Source organism: Mytilus californianus, unplaced genomic scaffold, assembly GCF_021869535.1.
Source record: "Mytilus californianus isolate M0D057914Y unplaced genomic scaffold, xbMytCali1.0.p SCAF_10, whole genome shotgun sequence".
In the NCBI taxonomy this organism is placed as follows: domain Eukaryota; kingdom Metazoa; phylum Mollusca; class Bivalvia; order Mytilida; family Mytilidae; genus Mytilus; species Mytilus californianus.
Window position 1 is genome coordinate 71,591,643 of NW_026262582.1, and position 19,475 is coordinate 71,611,117.

The following is a 19,475-nucleotide window of genomic DNA, read 5'->3' on the forward strand; positions in this document are numbered from 1 at the left end:
ACATTTGTAAAGAGCAACATACATATTAAGGGTTCTCTTGGAACGAAAAATTATTATATTATTTTTCAGTTTTAGCTGTCGGTTTTATTTCAGTTCCTTACATTTTTACAAAATGTTTACAAACTATAGTTAAATATTGGCATGAAAACGTCGTAGATATAGAACGATATCTGTATGATGGTTGAGGTATTGAAAAGAGTATTTGAAATGTCAATATCTGAATTCAGAAAGTCATGTTTAGAATTAGCTGGCTTCTTAATAAATGAACAATACCTTTTGTTTATCAAGTTCAGTGCCTGGAATGGTTCGGATTGATATGAGATTCTGTAAGTTTTAGTTAAGCAGTCCTTAGACGTAGAATAAATGATACTAAAAAGTCACATGGCAGTTTTTTGAAAAAAATATTTGCTACAAAAGTTAGCACACTTCTCAAGTAGAATTATTTCTATGTCTTCAGTTATGGATAATGTTATTTGTCTGATGACAAAGGACTTATATTTCACGATTGTGAACGAAACAAACATGGGAAAATATTACCTAAAATGAGTGTGTATAAGCAGAATTGAGATTTTGTTCAGACATTTAGACAAATCTTAAAATTTGGGAACGATATTCTATCAATATAGTGGTGTGTTCAGATTTGAATGAAAAAGTTTTCCATTCTACATGGAGTGAATATGAGAAAAAACATGAGTTTCACCCTGCGTGAACGTAAAGCTATTCGATTAACTTTATGTTAATTTAAACACAGTAGTGATAAATGACAGCATATAGTTAAAACATGTAAATATCAGCAATAAAGGTAGCGTTAAAGTAGATTTACCATGTTCAGCATAAGACATTTTAAAAAGTTTTATTCGAAGGCTAATTCATTGTACATACAATATGGGTACCTAGAACATGGAATTTCATCATCATACTTTGGAAGTTATTGAATTTTCCAGTGATCAGTCTATATTTCTTTTCTGATATTTCAGTCGTTAGCCAAAGATGTAGGTGACTGTTTTGTCTTACTGTGACATAAGCATGAAACCTGTTGACAAGGCTTTGGAAATGACAGCGAAGTCATTTTTAAAAATCCGATAAGGCTTAACTGTACGGAGCAAGTTCAGTAACATTAATTATATAATAAAAGCATTCATTTAAGTGAACAAGTATATACTCTTTTATCTATTTATCATATTTTTTTTTACATTTTTCCGAAATTTTCAGCGTCGGTTTGTAGTGAACAGAAATTCTTTCACTAAACCAGCTATTTGAATGTTTAGCAAATGTATTCCAGATACTTGACTACGTTCGATAGCATATAACATCCGGAAGAAATACAGGTATGCTTTTAATATTTTTTGTAGAAGAAATAATTCGTTCAAAACACCCTTTACCGGCATCAGACTATGATGTTTCGTTATAACTGATTCATTTACATAAGAAAACAAAAGGCTGCATCTATAGTTGAAGGAACTTATTTTGCAATAAGCTGGTCACATAAACTAGCCGGATTTAATGATTCATGTAATTTTATATATGTACATCAATTAAAACGAGCTCACATGTCACAATGAACAAAAAAGAGGCTATTACACCGGAAATTCTGTACCAGATTGTACAACATTAGTGGTAACAAATTCAGTAGAAGAATAGAAGAACCGTCTGTATGTGTCTAAGCAGGATTTTAAAGATTTTCCGAACTTGTTAATTTGAAGAAATCAGATGTTATTTTTTATCTTATATGTCTTTATTTATTGAAAACATTAGATTGACTAACACAAAGAAGAAAGTAAAGTTTTAATTTCTAGGACTACATGTAGTGCACTTATTTGTCCGATACTTATGTTATAAACATATATTTATCACAAGCTAACACGGCAATCAATTCTAAAGAACTTATTTTTAGAGCAGTAACTTTTTGAAGGAAAGCAAACACTTATGCATTAACATGATTATGAGGAAGTACTAACTTGTCTTATAAATGGACAATAGGGTTGTTGTTGTTGTACGCTCTTGGATCTTTAGGCCTAGAACAATTTAGTTCTGGTTTACACAGTTCTACAGTATTAGGTGCGGCGGATGCAGCTGTTGTTAGTATAAATGATAGACTATTGAAGAAACACGGAAGAATGGTATCGAAAATGTCAGCGATGGATATGTTCAGGAAAATATACCCGAAAATTAACAGTTTTAGATAACCTTGGTGATTGATTCATTTAATCTTGTTTTGTTTCTTTTTAAAGAATGCTACTCTCACAAACAGAAAACATTTCTCATATATGTATTTGTTGAGTTTTATTGTATAAATAATTAATGTCTGTTTAAATTGGCGAGCTAGAACACTAATGAATTTATCATTAGTAATGAAGCACATGTATTTGTTTTGGTAAAACACATGTTTTTGTTTACATCAACAAGTAATTTAGAATACCTGTAACGTTTATAATGGGCATTGTATATAATTTGTCCCATTGTAGGTATAATTGTACGAATTATACAGGTATTCAAGATATGGTTAGTTTTGGCTCGTGTTTCTCTTTCTTGTCGTTTCATATAAATTTAATAACGTTTGGTATACTCCGTACAACTGCCTTGGATGTATTTAGCCCTCCTCCCACCGTCATCAAGACAGTCTTTTGTTCTTGTGTGAAAAGTAATTTATGATGCTGACAACATATTTTCTGGTTTGTAGACTGTTTTATATGCATGTGTGACTGAATAGCTGTGTCTGATCCCATATACGTTTGACACTTTCATATAACGGTTGAGAATGAGTCGTAATGTGTTTAAGAAGACATGGTAGATCATTGAGAAAAATTAACTGATTTTTAAAAGAATTATACGTTTTGTATTAAAAAAAAGTATGCTTATCTCACCCGGAGAGCTCATTTCTGATACATGTGTTGAGTTTGATTGAATAAATAATTTATGTTTGTTTAAACATGGCGAACTGAAACATGATAAAATATATATGTAAACATTATATGTTGTAATATTATCAAATTGATCTTAAATTTCCTTCAGAGCTGCATTGTTAACCTGGTTTATTTTTAGATAATTACTAGGAAATTGGGTTAAAAAATCTTCCTTGTAATTTCTTAAAACCTATTATTAGTTACTTATTTGATGACACAAAGCTAAAACTAACCATATTCTAAAATTAGACCATAGATCAATCTCGATAGATGGTAAGAAAAATTAGTTCATTATTTAATGATAAATCATTATTTAAACTGTATTTCATAACACACAAAACTCAACACAATATCAATAAAAAAATTAAAGATTTTCTAAGAATCACTTTTTGTTGAAAATCCATTTTACACAAAACATCATTATAAATCTCATTTATAATTACATTCTAGGACAGGTAAACCATAGATACACGTATACGATACGACATATACTATTATTTAGTTCTAAAATAAAGACTTAAGGTTATATTCAAAATATCAACGTTCTAATGTTAAAGTTTTATTTCGAGTACTTCAGGTAGTTGTTATTTTTTCAAAGTTATTATTTCTGCATTCAATTTTTGGAAAAAACAGTTTTGTCCTAAATTTCATCCTCGTTGCACTTCACGTATATATATATATATATATATATATATATATAGTAATATTTTGCATTTACATAATGGTGATAACATACGTGACCTCTAAAAGTATGAAGCGCCATTGGACTTAAACGATTTTATGGGTAGAGGCCGTAATATTACGACCCCCGCATGGTAAAGAATACAAAAGTTTATTTTGTTTTGAAATTTTTGATGAATTTCTATTTTTTTTTGGGGGGGGGGAATTTAAATCCCCGGGTGAAGTGGGGTGAAGTATTTTTTACAACCGAGTACACTGAGGAAGGGTGTCATTTACACCCAGGTTAGTAGTAAACCGATCAGATAGCAAGATTCTTGCTTCATAAGAAATAAGAAATAAACAAGTTTATTTACTTAACTTTTGATACTGCACATTTATCCTTTATTTTGGTAGTCCGATATTTCAAAAGCGTCAATGTCGTAAATAGAACATTTGTCCCCTCTATTTGATCTTGTTCGTCCATTTTCGTCTGTTCATCAATTCATTGGTTCATTCATTCATTCATTCTTTCGTCTGTCCATCTGTTCGACCACCTGTTTGTCAATCTTTTCTTCTTTTTTCCCATTCGTCTGTAAGTTCGTCAGTTGGTCTGTTCGTTCATTCATTTGTATTTCAGTTTATCTGTCTAACCGTTTTCCAACAAATATTGATTTTTTTCCCCAAAACATTAGATAAAACCATTTTGATAGGGTTGAATTGACACGTGTTGCCGCCTTTCTGATCTGTCGAACACCTGTTTCCTGTTTTCCAATACTTTGAAGTACGCAGTTGGTATTAATTTTTTTTCAACAACGCTAGCCCTTTCTTGTTTTGCATGGCTAGCTACCAGTCTTATTTTCCCCTCAGACTTGTTTTGTCATATTTCTAGAATTGAAAATTATATGACTTTGTAACAGTATGATAGGTGATGCACACGTGGCAAGGGACGCCTACTCGATCGATACACTTGGTCTCACCCTGTTTGGAGCTCACGATTCCGTGTATATCTTATACCATATTTGTTGGTTATATGCCTTGATTGTAGAAGCGTACGATACAAGCCGGAAAGAGGTAAATGGCTATTTGCATTAAATATCAGAAAGTTTTTTGATAATTCAGAATTTATTTTGATAATTTTTTCCCAGAAACAAAAAAATGTATGAAATACAGATAAATGTTTTTAAGATGCGTTAAACAAATAAATACTATTATCTTATTATTGGTTCTTTTTGGGAAAAAAGAAAGAATGGCATATTGTGTATACACTTGTTTCCACTAATAACAAGCACAACGAATGATTAAGATTGTCACTTTACAAGTCCAACGGTGACGTTGCGCACGATGTTGGTACCAATTCCATTTTGCTATAGATTAACATGAAAATAAATACGTAGACTGGTCAGTCCGATAAAAATATAGTAATTTCTGGTTGAATTCATTACATTAGATTTGAAAATAAAGGAAAAAAGGAACCGAAATTCAAAATACCAAGAAATTCCAACACTTAATTATCCCATTTTTACGCAAAAACGTAATGTCCAACGTTACATTTTGTGTGCAAAAGATCAGAGTTCCGTTTCTTTCATACGGTATTTTTTCTCCGATCATCTTTAAACTTCACAAGAGTATTGCTATTGTTATAGTTATTCGCGTGTTAAAGCAAAATTAATATCACTGAAACCGTAATCCGGAAAATGTTATTTTTGAAAATGGTCTGAAAAATGTAAAAGCATATGCAAGGTAAGTATATTTCGGGTTTGCGCATTTATACCGTTAAATTTTAAAAAGCTGAGAGGAAAAATATTTATTATATTTTGAAAGTTTTTTTACTTTTCTCCTGGTTCATGATATCTTTTTTGCCGGAAACCATGCGTATAGTTTCTATTGCAATGACTTCAATAAGTATAGCCATCGTGTCCCAACGAAAAAACGCTGTATTTTCTTTAAAATTGAGGTTTTAACTTGGCGGCAAAAGTTTTTTTTCTATTTTTCTTTTTAAACAATATAGTGTTTAACATTTTTTCGTTAGGCAACAAGGTTTTTAGATCGTTTCAAAAAGTATAGCCGTTTTGTCCCAACGTTCACAAAACGTCATTGATGTCATGCTCGGGTTTTTAATTTTATATCGAAATTATTTGTTTCCAGTTTAATTCGAATGAAAATAAAAATACATGTATAAGTTAAAATACAACCAATGTATGAGAAAAGAATAGTTTAAGTTTAAATTCAAATGTTGACCAAATGAGATTGATATTAAAAAAATATCGGGATCTTTTTTTTATATAGCATATTTGTTTTATTTAAGGAACTATGTCTATCTGCAAGTTTTAACTCGTCAAAAGCAACATGTACAATTTCTTTGTTAATAAAATAAAATAGAGAAAAAGCATTGCTGGCAATTATAACAAACAAATGATATGCATAATGCCACAAAAATACTGAAATGAGAAAAACATGAATACCAAATGTTGAACTACCTAGATATTTTGCGACAAAGAAAACATCGGGAAATGATAAAATATAGAAAGGAAATGGACACGGACACGGAAAGAAATGCAACAAAAGGAGTATGTATAAATATGAAAAAAATGGAGAATATAAATTCAAAATCTAATTTATATTAAAAATAAATCTGTGTAAATTTGGAAATTAATGTATGATTCATTAATGCGAACTTCTGTCTAAAGAAAAATTATCAATTATGGCCTGGAAAGACTGACAACTCCTGTAAATGAATATTTATTAAAAAAAATATCTATACGACCACTTTGAGTTTTATTTGTAAAACTATGCATTTTCAGACAAACCGAAATCGGTTACCAAATTCACAACAGTAAATTGACCTCATCAATTATATGCTTGAACGCCGGAAACGTTCTTTGAAATCGTCGAAATCGCCTTATTTTGAGGAACGTCTTGTAACGCTATAAGTAGCACCAACATCGTGCGCAACGTCCGGTATCTTTATAAATGAATGGGCATCGAATTTTTGATTTGTGACTGTTAACTCTGTCCTAAATCTCATATGTCAACTTTATCAATTATCTAAATTATTTCGGTTCTACTTCTGTATTGATTGTTATTGTTGATGAAAAAGACAATTAAAATGGCAAAGGGTTATCTTACGCAAAATTGCAGAATTAATCTGACTTAAAAAACAATCTAGAAATGTATAATTTAATTTTCTTTATATGGTTAATTTTAATCATGACCTTGTCAAACACACGAAACCGAGAAAATTTTATTTGCAAAACTTCTGTGAAGTACATAGATACCACATTAAATATTCAATATGTTACATAAATATATATAATATGGATACATTACATGTTTTAACCTGATTCTATTCATATTAAATCGTATTCAGAGCTGCGTTGTTTCCCTGGTTTATTTTTAGATACTACTACGAAGTTGGGTTAAAAGTATACCTTGCAATTTCTTAGAATCCACTACTTATCATACAATTTCTTAGAATCCATTATTCATTATAAGTAACCAATATTATAGCACAAAACTAAAACGTACTGCTAGACCAATAACAGTTTTGTCCTCATTGAATTACACGAGTGTATAATATTCTCACGTTTCTAAGACAGCATCCGACTATATCAATCATTCGACTGTTGCTTTTTGCCAACAATAAAATTAAGAGTGGAAACGGAAAATGTGTCAAAGAGACAACAACCCGTCCGAAAAGCAGAAAACAGCCCAAGGTCAACAAATGGGTCTTCAATACAAAAAGAAGATCCCGCACTCCGCGGGCTTCAGCTGGCCCCTAAACAAAAATGTGTACTAGTTCAGCGTAAATGAAGGTCACACTAAACTCCGAAACACATAAATGAACCAAAATGTAAAACAAAATCATACAAAGGCCAGAGGTTCCTGACTTGGGACAGGCGCAAAAATGCGACAGGGTTAAACATGTTTTATGAGATCTCAACCAGAGTCACCATATACCTCTAATCAATGTCGAATAAACAAATACACAGCAATACGCACAGTAAAACTCAGTTTAAAAGTAGTCCGAGTCCGATGTCAGAATAGTTAACAAAAAGAAACTTAGCAAAATGTCAATGATCAACACAAATAATCAAAGGACTACTAGCAGCTACTGACATGCCAGCTCAAGACCTCAATTAAACTGATTGAAATATTATGTCTTCATCATATAAAAATAAAGCACAATCCTTCCCGTTAGGGGTTAAGTACCATTCCATCATAAAATATACGAGAAGAACATAACCCGTATCATGTCAACAACTGATTTTAGAATAAATGTGTTTATTTCCGAAACAAAGACCCTATAAGTAAATCAATATTAAATCCCAAAAATGCCATCTTTAATGACCTGACAACAGTATCGCAACTATATCCCTTCTGAATAAGTCTGTTTAAAGATTTGGTTAGCTTTTTGAGGTGAATGACGACATTTTTGTGCTTTATATAGAATATTACCATAAAAGATTGGATGTGAAATACCCAAAGAGGGGCGAAAGATACCAGAGGGATAGTCAAAATCATAGATCGAAAATAAAGTGACAACGTACGCGTATAAGATGTCTGCATGTTGATTTATATTTACGAATGATGCCCTTGTACCGATGATAAAGTTTAGTAAATGTTTTCACAAGTCTGTGATATCGAAACCCCGAGTGTAATAATTTTTCGGTAATACAGATTTCTTTCTTTAAAATCAAATACGTTGTTACACACACGAGCGAATCGAACAAGTTGATGTATATAAACCCATCTCAAAATGGATAATTAACAATAGGAAATGAAAAATCATCTCTTCTGTCGTAAATTTTGGTATTACGCTTCCCGTTAAAGATAAAGATATCAAGATCAAGGAAGGGGCATTGTTCATTGGTAGTATTAGATTTATTTAAAGTCAGTTCAACAGGATACTTTAGTTTACATACTGAAGTCGTCATTATGGAGAGCCAATATATCGACCAAATATCTAAAAGTGTTTTTAAATTTTTGTATCAAATGTTCTCAATAAGTGGTGAACAGTTAGTCCCCATTGTAATTCCAATAACTTGACGATATACGGAATCTCCATAGCGAACAAAAATGTTATCTTGTAAAAAGTCAAGTGCAGTTATCATATCAAAGCAGGTCCGATTGACATAGTTCTTTTGTTTGTTGTTACTAAAAGATGCATGCTATAAATAATTATACTTTCAATTAAAGGTACTAAAGTTTCATAGCTACAAAATGACTGTAAGTATTATAATATATTCGAAATATGTTGATTATTGTTCTCTGGGTTTTATATTCGGATTGTCTTGTCCTCGATACTGATCTCTCCCTCTAAGATCGATTTTCGAGAGGATATAATTTTGAGAATTAATAATAGAGCTAATATCAAAATATCCCACTTGAAAATATTTGTTGGCATAAATTGTGATGAATGACAATCACTTAATGTATACCAAGCTAGTCTTTTCAATTAAACTTTAATGAGTGCACGATGCGTCTAAAAATTGCATACAGAAGCTCTGAATTGTTGTCCTACCGTCAGATGCGCAGTGTATTAAAACAAGAAGATGTGGGGCGATTGTCAATGATGCAACTGCCTATCAAAGACAAAGGACAATGAATGAAACAACTACAGATTACTGTATGGCCCTCAGCATACTAGGCAAACCCGTAACGTATATTAAGCCATAAAAGGTCCCGGCATTACTAAATGTGGAACAGTTCAAAAGATAAAATTAATGTTATATCATGATTAAACAATAAACGATAAATAAGTTTACAATACTTCATGTCAAAATGCCAGATTTTGATTGGTTAATACGAGGGAGACAATTTACTCTATCCTATGGTAAATACTCTATTACCCTTCACGGAGACTCTTGATCAAGTGTGCGCTTTATTAAATACGGATGTTTGTTATGTACAAGACGTCATAGTTTATTACTTTGAATTTGAAATTTAATAGACAGTAATAACAGAACATTCAGTATAATAAATTGAATAACACATATCTGAGAGGGTGATAGATCAGATTGTTACCCCTCGAAAAGACATTGTCAACCTTGGCTTCGCCTCAGTTGACAATGTTTTCTCGGGGTAACAATCTGCTCTATCACCCTCTCAGCTATGTGTTATTTATATAGTGGCATACGGAAACCAACTATTAAATCTGGGTCTTAAAGTAGACTTCCTTAAGTTAAATAAACAGTATTGTAAAGGATAAATACTCTAATAATACAAAGTGAATTTACAACTTAAAATAATTTTCCTTAATTAATCTTGTCCTTTTTAATTGTAGTCGTATAATCCACAGTCAGGGCTTTGGTTCGGAACTTATAATCAATATATATGGAAAGGAACATAATTTTGCAATCAAGTTAGTTTGGGATAATGGCAACATTACCGGTAACGGAGTTGATGAAATAGGCACTTACACCATACAAGGTAGCTGGGATGTTCTTCATGGAACAGTACAGTTCCTAAAGCAGTACAATGGAAAACACAGCGTAAATTATAATGGCCAACTGTCAACGGACAGCTGTAGTATTTCTGGCCAGTACGATGTTACAGGCGATTCTGATCGCTTCACGATGTATTTGAAGGGACAATAGGCTTAGTTAGACCTTGACATTTTTTCTAATAGTGACACACTATTTTATGCAGCAGTCCGCGAGTTTTGAACACTTGTCAAATTTTAAATGAATAAAACATCACTATTGTAACTTGATATGGATATATGTTATTTTGATATTAAGATAAACATGTCGGAGTGATGAAGCATCAACGGAGAACAAACCCTGATATGTTAAAGCATTACAGTTAACTAAATCTATTTCGGAATCCAAGCTACAAAACATAAGAAACTGCTAGTTTTAGAAAAGTGTTCTTCTCATTTATCTACTAATTTGTTTCAATCTGCCCTATCCAAAAGATACAGTTTACCCTTTTTCATGCTTATACAATCTAAACAAACTTTCACTACCACTCAGTCGCCATTGGTTTAGATGTAGTTTTACTTTAGTACATAGGCCAAAATAACAGCCTGAAATGTATGAATTCTGTTATAGTCATAGTATGTACATAAACAACCGGAAATGTATAGTTTTGGTTTAAACATAGATATACAAAAATATCAAGAAATGTATGAATTTGAAAATTGATAGAACATATTATTAAGCGTAAAAATAAACGATCGGTGTAAATACATAAAGTCCACAAACGTGCATCATCATCAATCACCAGTGCATTAAAGATTACACAAAAATATGAAACTCTGCTAAAAGAATTTAGTCTTTCTACTCTGATAAATAGACGGAAAATGTATCGCCTCATTCTTTTATTTAACATTAAAAATACCTTTCCACTTATTAATCATTTATGACACGTCCATTCATAATTTTCGAGGAAAATTATATTTAAGTTCCTCAACCGGGAACATCTATATTTTCATATATTTTTCAGTAAACTATTCAATGACTTTAGAAAATCTAGTTTAAAAAACATCTCTGTCGTGAAAAACACACCTTGTACTATCATTTGGCTGAACGCATATATTTATACATAATATGTTGTAATTTAAGTACATTTAATTTAAATTTTATTCAGAGCTGCATTTATTGGAAGGTCTATTTAAAGACAAATACAAAAGCTGCCGCTTCATATCGGTTCTTTGTGACTTCTGCATATTCGTACCGAACTGTTTTCCCCAACATTATCCAAGCTCAATTGCATGTTTCAAGAAGTCAAATCACTTCCATTATTGATACAAACTCTGTTAAATACAGATTGGTTACAATTATCATATGTGGAGACACATATTACATCACATGCCAAATATGCATCATTATACAAAGGGACTCAACTCTCACGTCTTAACTACAAAACACATCGTCGCTGGGCTTCCAAAATGTAGTAAATTACTTATTTTTCATCAACAAAAATTCTCATAAACAGGCTTTGAAAATTTTGGTTGAAATACATGCTTCCAAAATGTCGTATGTGAACTTGAACATTTTTGTAACTGGCTGTGAAATAAAAACTTGGACATTTCTGGATAACACAAAAACTAACCTTATTGTCATAGAAATAAGGAAATGTAAAAGTTTAAGATTCCTAAAGCCACTATGTATACAACAATTTTCAAGTTTACATACAACATTTTGGAATTGAGATTGACAATTTTGTCACATGTCTTATTTCAAATGTTTTGATTGGTCTAAATGAATAATATTTTGGAATATCAGAGATTTCCTCCCGCCAAGCCGGTTTGTGTGAAAAGAGTATTTTTAGCAAAAAAAAAATCATATACGACATTTTGGAAGCCCAGTGACGACATACGACCATACATATATAACACCACCTAAAGTTTGTACAGAAAACAAGGCACGTACTTGACTTCTTCAAAGATGAAACTAAATCTTACATTTCTTATACCTTCATCAGGCACATTGTATTCAATGTTTTCGACCACAAGAGGTTATTACAGACTTTCAAGTACTCTCAAAGATATATAATGAATAAAAAAGCAAACCTGTTGTTAGTCGTCGCCATGCAAATAAAGTTCTGCTGCAATAACTGGGGACCTTGGCATCGTTAACAGTAACTTTGAGAGTTGTAAACTGATTTTTGTGTCGTGTGATTGTTGTCTCAAGATTGTTTACCGTAAGCTATAAATGCACTTTAACATTGCATTTAACGCATTATGACCAAAGGGAAATAACTCAAACTGTTATCATATCCTCTTAGTAGCTAACAACCATACCTGTAGGCATAATAACTATCGTATTTGCTTGACGATTTGGAGGACTAACTCAAAAAAGTAAACGGGTGATCAATAATATAAAGCACAGTTACTTTTTAAGTAAAGCACATAAAACTCACATACGTGAGGGTCTGGATGGGGTTTACAAAATAAGAAATAATGCCCCAAAAAAATAATGAATAGAAAAATTAACAAACAAAAAACAGAGAATAATAGTGTGTAAAAGCATAAAGAATAACTGTGAAAAATAAAAGAATTAGGTAATACAATACTGATTACAGACATGAACGATGTACAGAATAAAGAAATCATCAAATTACAGTAAAATGATTAGCATGAGAATTTGACAGAATAAAAGTTATTTTTTAATATAAAGAAAAATTCCCTAAATCGTATATTATTTTTGACAACTAGTTCTTAATATTTAAGTTTTTAAAAAACATGGTTTACTAGAATCGCTCTTGAAGTTGGTTTTCTATTTCTATCCCTTTAAGTTGTCGCTATTTCAATTGAACGGGTGGAAAAGTAGTGTAGAGCGCAGCAAAATCAAAAGTTTTAATATTGCTACAAATTGTAATGATTGTGATTGAAGATTTTTTGAGAAAAGGTTTATAATTTTCAATAATCAACATTTCATGGATACCACTGGTTGATATATATCTCATTATTGCATTTTTGAAGGCCAATTCTTACTTCAAAAAAAAAAAGTTCAGTCGAACATAGATATTGACGACACGGCCAGTGGTGAGTATTCTGTCAATATCGTTCTTCAATGGTGTAAAGTTTATGCTGCTATCATACTTCCATGGTATGCACTCGATGTCACTATCGTACTTCCATGGTGTGCACTCTATGTCGCTATCGTACTTCCATGGTATGCACTCTATGTCACTATCGTATTTCCATTGTGTGCACTCTATGTCACTATAGTACTTCCATGGTGTGCACTCTATGTCGTTATCGTACTTCCATGATGTGCACTCTATGTCACTATAGTACTTCCATGGTATGCACTCTATGTCGCTATCGTACTTCCATGGTGTGCACTCTATGTCGCTATCGTACTTCCATGATATGCACTCTATGTCGCTATCGTACTTCCATGGTATGCACTCTATGTCACTATCGTACTTCCATGGTGTGCACTCTATGTCGTTATCGTACTTCCATGATGCGCACTCTATGTCACTATAGTACTTCCATGGTATGCACTCTATGTCGCTATCGTACTTCCATGATGTGCACTCTATGTCGCTATAGTACTTCCATGATATGCACTCTATGTCGCTATCGTACTTCCATGGTATGCACTCGATGTCACTATCGTACTTCCATGGTGTGCACTCTATGTCGCTATCGTACTTCCATGGTATGCACTCTATGTCACTATCGTATTTCCATTGTGTGCACTCTATGTCACTATCGTGCTTCCATGGTGTGCACTCTATGTCGTTATCGTACTTCCATGATGTGCACTCTATGTCACTATAGTACTTCCATGGTATGCACTCTATGACGCTATCGTACTTCCATGGTGTGCACTCTATGTCGCTATCGTACTTCCATGATATGCACTCTATGTCGCTATCGTACTTCCATGGTATGCACTCTATGTCACTATCGTACTTCCATGGTGTGCACTCTATGTCGTTATCGTACTTCCATGATGTGACTCTATGTCACTATAGTACTTCCATGGTATGCACTCTATGTCGCTATCGTACTTCCATGGTGTGCACTCTATGTCGCTATAGTACTTCCATGATGTGCACTCTATGACGCTATCGTACTTCCATGATGTGCATTCAATGTCACTATCGTACTTCCATGGTGTGCACTCTATGTCGCTATCTTACTTCCATTGTATGCACTCTATGTTAGTTTCGTACTTCTATGATGTACACTCTATGTCGCTATAGTACTTTCATGGTATGTACTCTATGTCACTATCGTACTTCCATGATATGCACTCTATGTCACTATCGTTCTTCCATGGTGTAAAGTCTATGTCGCTATCGTACTTCCATGATATGCACTCTATGTCACTATAGTACTTCCATGATGTGCACTCTATGTCGCTATCGTACTTCCATGATGTGCACTCTATGTCACTATAGTACTTCCATGGTGTGCACTCTATGTCGCTATCGTACTTCAATGGTATGCACTCTATGTCACTATCGGACTGCCATGATATGCACTCAATGTCGCTATCGTACTTCCATGGTGTAAAGTCTATGTCGCTATCGTACTTCCATGATATGCACTCTATGTCACTATAGTACTTCCATGATATGCACTCTATGTCGCTATCGTACTTCGTTGGTGTACAGTATATGTCGCTATCGTAGTTCGTTGGTGTACATTCTATGTCGCTATCGTGCTTCCATGTTGTGCAATATTGTTTTCCAGTGGTGCGTACTCTGATTGTCCTTCCGTAATTAGTATTCTGTTATATATACTCCCATGGGGTGAACTCTGTAAATGTTGACAGGGCCGTAACTAGCCTCTGTTAAAAGTGAGGCAAAACTATTAGCCGGCGAGGGGTCTGGGGGCCGCTGAAAGCCCCCATAAGCTCTGGAAAAAATGACGCAAAATCGTGCATTCTGAGCGTTTCCCGGACCCTATCATAATCTGAAAAGTTTTGTTTTAATTATTTTTTTGACAATATTCTGTTCCCAAAGTAAAATATCTAGATTCAGTGTAAGACTTTTAGTTTTTAGGGACAGTATCAAAAGACCGATATGTAGGATAAAGCAAAAAGCATAATTCACATTGTTAAGTGTGTGGCTGCTGTTTTTTTTGTTATTTTTTTGTTATTGAGTTTCTGCTTGTAGGAAAAACGTATTATACCTGTTAATTATGTTTTTTTTTCAAATTAAGTTAAGAGGGGCTGATTATCATTGATATAACTGTGTGAATTCTATAATTTTATAACACATTTCAATTACAAATTGATGTAATTCCTAACTGGGATAGAAAGGGTACACATCATGGTAGACTCAGGAAAACCGTTCTTAAGACCTCATTGCTACATTTTTGTGCTGTTTTAATATGTATACCGGGTGATTAATGTCGGATCTGCCTGTTCTGGTCTTGTATTGTGTTTAGACTTTGGTGTAATTTTTTTGTGACTTTGAAATTTATTCACAGCTACTTTAAGTACCGCTTAAGTCGACGATAGGGGCCGTCTAAACATTGTTGTAAGGTATGAATGATTCGTTCATTGTTGAAGTTCCTCCAGTGACTGTCAAGATGAAGAACAGTAATAAAAGCCCTGTTCATTGATAATTTGTATTTTTTCCATGCACATTTACTCCATATCCCTTTATTTTCTATTTTAGGGACTGAACACGGCTTAATGCAAGTCTACGCTCTTCAATGCAAAAGGTCATATGGCAATACATGATTTTTCTTTTTAAATGATTTGATTCCGGGAGATTGGTTGTCTCACTTTAATTTAACACATGTCATCTTTTTAGTTTAACATAAAAGAGAGTCAGTTTTGTAGTCTTTAATTTAAAGTATAATTTTCCATGAAAAAAAACGACCAATTTTTCTATGTCCGGTAGCTTCGTATCTTCTCAAAACATTTTCTCGAACAATATCTGGACATCGGTGGACATGTAACATTGCCAAACCACACAACCGTTCACCCGTCATTACCGACCACTCCGACTATGCTATTTCGATATTTTTTAATTTTTTATTATCAATGTTTCATAGACTAACCGATACATATTTTTTCAATTTAAAGTAGTTTTTAAAGTTAGACGAAAGGTCCTTAAATATAATAAAACTCGAGTTTAAAACAAAATTACTAATTTGCAAATGAAATACAACGCTAAGACAATAGTCATGAAGAAGGGCAATCAATGATCAAAAGACAAACCCGTGAACAGATAAGACACATAACAACAAATTATAGACAATCAACACTGAAAACTAAAACTAATGAGAAACATGGATCCCGAAAAAACAGGGGCGATCGACGCCAGAGGGTGAACAGAACTTGCTTCTTGCAAGACACTCGCCGTGAAAACAATTTGATATGAAGACAAGCTTTTGATTCAACTTATTATTTTTTTTTTAAATTTCCAACATGAGGCATTTGCCTCATTTGCCTCAATGTAGTTACGGTCCTGATTGAATAACCATGGTGAGTAATATGCCAATATTGTACTTCTATGACCAAAACTCTGTTGTTGATAGTGTAAATTCATAAATTATTGTGTGCATTTATTATTGCGATTTTTGAAGAATAGACAGCAATGCGAGATTAATTATTGCGATTTCAGGAAAATCTGCATACAGATATATGTATCAGAATGCGACTTCTGAGTATTGCTATAATCACCAAGGAAAAGGGGGGGGGGGCAAAAAGGGGGGGGGGGGGGACTGGTCATTTTGAAATCATGCATATAAATTTTTTTGATCCCCAAATAATATTTCACTATTTTTATTTTATCCTCCCTTAAAAACTTTTTAAAAAAAGTGATCCCCACTCTATTAAACATGCCAAAATTTTACATGCAAAACACTTACCTTTGACACACATGATATACATGTAGGATATACTTGAAGATTCAAAAGTTCGCAAATGTTTCTTTAGAGATAAAATTGATCCCCTCACTTTGGATTTATAAAAAAAAATTGAAACCCCTATTCCACTTACAGAAAAAAACTTAACCCCCTACATTTTGACCAGCCCCCCCCCTTTTCCAGGTAAAAATGATAAATCCCTTATACATGTTCATATTTGCATAATTTTCTCTCATTAGCGTATTTAAAGCAGTAGAGAGTTTGGGCTTCAAAGGTCAACATACCATGATTATTGACTTTTCTTACACAGCAAATTCGACTTACTTGTAAAGCGTTAGCTTATTAACAAATAATACATGTCATACATCAGCACATGTGCAGATACAGAGCAAAATCGTTTCTCAAAATATTACAAAAATTCTCATTCTGCTTAATTCAGCGGAATAGTTATAAAGGTATTTTAAGCAAACCGTGGTATGGCAAGCGTCGATATTCCATCACTAATTCTTATAATCACATACTTTTATAGTTAAATTTCCCGCGGCTTTAACTAGACTAGAAGAGTTCCGAATGAACTTATTGACAGAAAATCGAAAATCAGAAAAAGGTCGCCAAACAACAATGGAACATTTTCTTACAATGAAATGAAATATAATGAAATTTAATCATTCAAAAGTGAATTCACACGGAGAATATGGCGACTGAAGTCCGCTGTAATGGCGAAAAACCGAAATCAAGAGATGGTAAGCTTTTTCACGATGTTTTTGTGTGACGGGATGACTCATATCGCATTTATAAAAAAGGGGTTCTTAGTTGACAAAAGAATGATTGTGCTTGTCACACCTATTGACATCTTGCAGAATGAATGTTAATATAATAATAATATTTTGCATTTAATAACAGACGCTTGTAATATTTTATCTGTTTATTGACGAAGAAATTACATGTATTTTCAGTTTCAGTTCAGCTGAAGGCCTTCCAGACAAGTAGTGTCATCATCCATACATATGATAACCTTAAGTTAAGACTATTCCCCTGACCTTAAACTAAAAAATCAAACTTTAAAAAATTTTACAACTGTCAAATATCAAATGAGTATCACCTCGATTTTTTGTTTACTTGGTGTGTTGGCCCTCTAGGCTCTATTAATCATATAGTTAGAAAAGGTTTCCTATCCGAACCTCTCTTGTAATTTAATAGTACATTTGTACATGTGGTCCTACATGTTCCTAGTGGTCGCTTTCAAGGATAAAGCCGTAACGTGTTTCAAGGACCACAGAGTTTATCAACATTGGTTTGGCCTACTAAATTGTTTCTTCAGGACTATTTTCCATATTTGGGGACCAGCTCTTATTTTTTCCACCCTGTTTGTTCAAATTATTTTAAGAATTATCCAATCAAGACAGCTTTCTTGTACTTGCAACATTATATCATGTTTATATCCTAAATTTAATGTAAAAAAAAATTGTGCAATTAAATCATAGGTCTGAAACCAATTTGGCCAAGTATTTTCAATACTATTAAAATGAGGCTCCAATGTTATTTACCTCCAAATGAATTGAAACAATTACCACATCATGTCACAGATAAAGAATGTTAAATGGTCTGTAGTGGTGTCATACAATATCTGCCCTTTGATACATGTATATATAATTTGAAATGAATTTATTATTGTGAAATTTGCAACTGAAAAGGCATTGCAAAATTAAAATCTTACATTTTCAATTTTGATAACATTATTTACTTTACTGAAATCACTAAGATTAAATCAATCACAAATCTGACATTGTTTGTCCTTTTGTCCAGAATCATCATTAAATGCACACACAAATTTCTGAATTTATACATACAGTATTCAATTTAAGGGAAGATAATCACCTAATGAATTGCAAAATATCGATATCTTTTCTTTGAAGTCAGTATACCCAAAACTCATTCATTCCAGTGGAGGATCAGAGGAGGGGGGGGGGGGGGTTCCAGAGGTTGTAACCCCCCTTTTTTGACGATCAATGCTTTTGAAAAGGGACATATTGTTGGAACCCCCCTTTTAAAAATGGCTGGATCCACCTCTGCATTCCTACATGTACATTGTATATGGTACATTGTACATGTACATGTAGATATACATTGTAATTTTACAATATTACAATTATAGATTTGGGAGCATTGACGGCCAAATGGTCTTGAGTACATCTGTAGTTTATCTAGTGTGTCACTAACCTGTCAACACTGAGGTTGTGAGTTCAATCCTGCATGTGGCAGGTGTATTTGACTCAAATCCTTTTTGACTAGGTCAGAATTTGTCAGTTTTCCTGCCAAAGCATTGTGGTTCTCTCTGGGTACTCTTCCTCTACTTAAAAAAAGAGCCGCCACATTATAGCCAATAGAGCTAAGAGTTACGTTATATTTGTATAATAATTACTGTAAACTGCAGAGCACTACAACAAACAAAGTAGACCTATTCAATTTAACTGAGGTGAAAAAATAGATGTATTTTTGTTTCGAGTTTCCCGATCGACCCACCTTAATTTTAAGATTATTATCTTTACATTTTTGGGATTTCTTTGAGGCTTTTTAACAAAATAATCACTGTTGTAACTTGTAAGGCCAAAAATAAAATTAAA

The 19,475-nt window shown here is 33.0% G+C and overlaps 1 protein-coding gene and 1 long non-coding RNA gene across 4 annotated transcripts in view; both read left to right on the forward strand.

Annotated features, from left to right (window-relative positions):
- Positions 1–2,428: 2,428 nt before the first annotated feature.
- On the forward strand, positions 2,429–11,207 carry LOC127718471 (uncharacterized). 2 transcript variants are annotated; one of them, XR_007989855.1, is made up of 3 exons: positions 2,429–2,502; positions 8,760–8,789; positions 9,847–11,207. It is a non-coding gene; the product is annotated as an uncharacterized LOC127718471 (long non-coding RNA). The 2 variants fall into 2 exon arrangements; XR_007989854.1 differs by lacking the exon at positions 2,429–2,502 and adding an exon at positions 4,322–4,634.
- Positions 11,208–17,434: 6,227 nt separating this feature from the next.
- LOC127718466 (cyclin-dependent kinase 14-like) overlaps positions 17,435–19,475 on the forward strand; it is a 75,102-nt gene continuing 73,061 nt past the window's right edge. For both annotated transcript variants that reach the window (XM_052224511.1, XM_052224510.1), the window contains exon 1: positions 17,435–17,594. In XM_052224511.1, the coding sequence (XP_052080471.1) occupies positions 17,546–17,594 (49 nt within the window). In that variant the 5' untranslated portion in view covers positions 17,435–17,545. The remainder of the gene's footprint in view (positions 17,595–19,475) is intronic.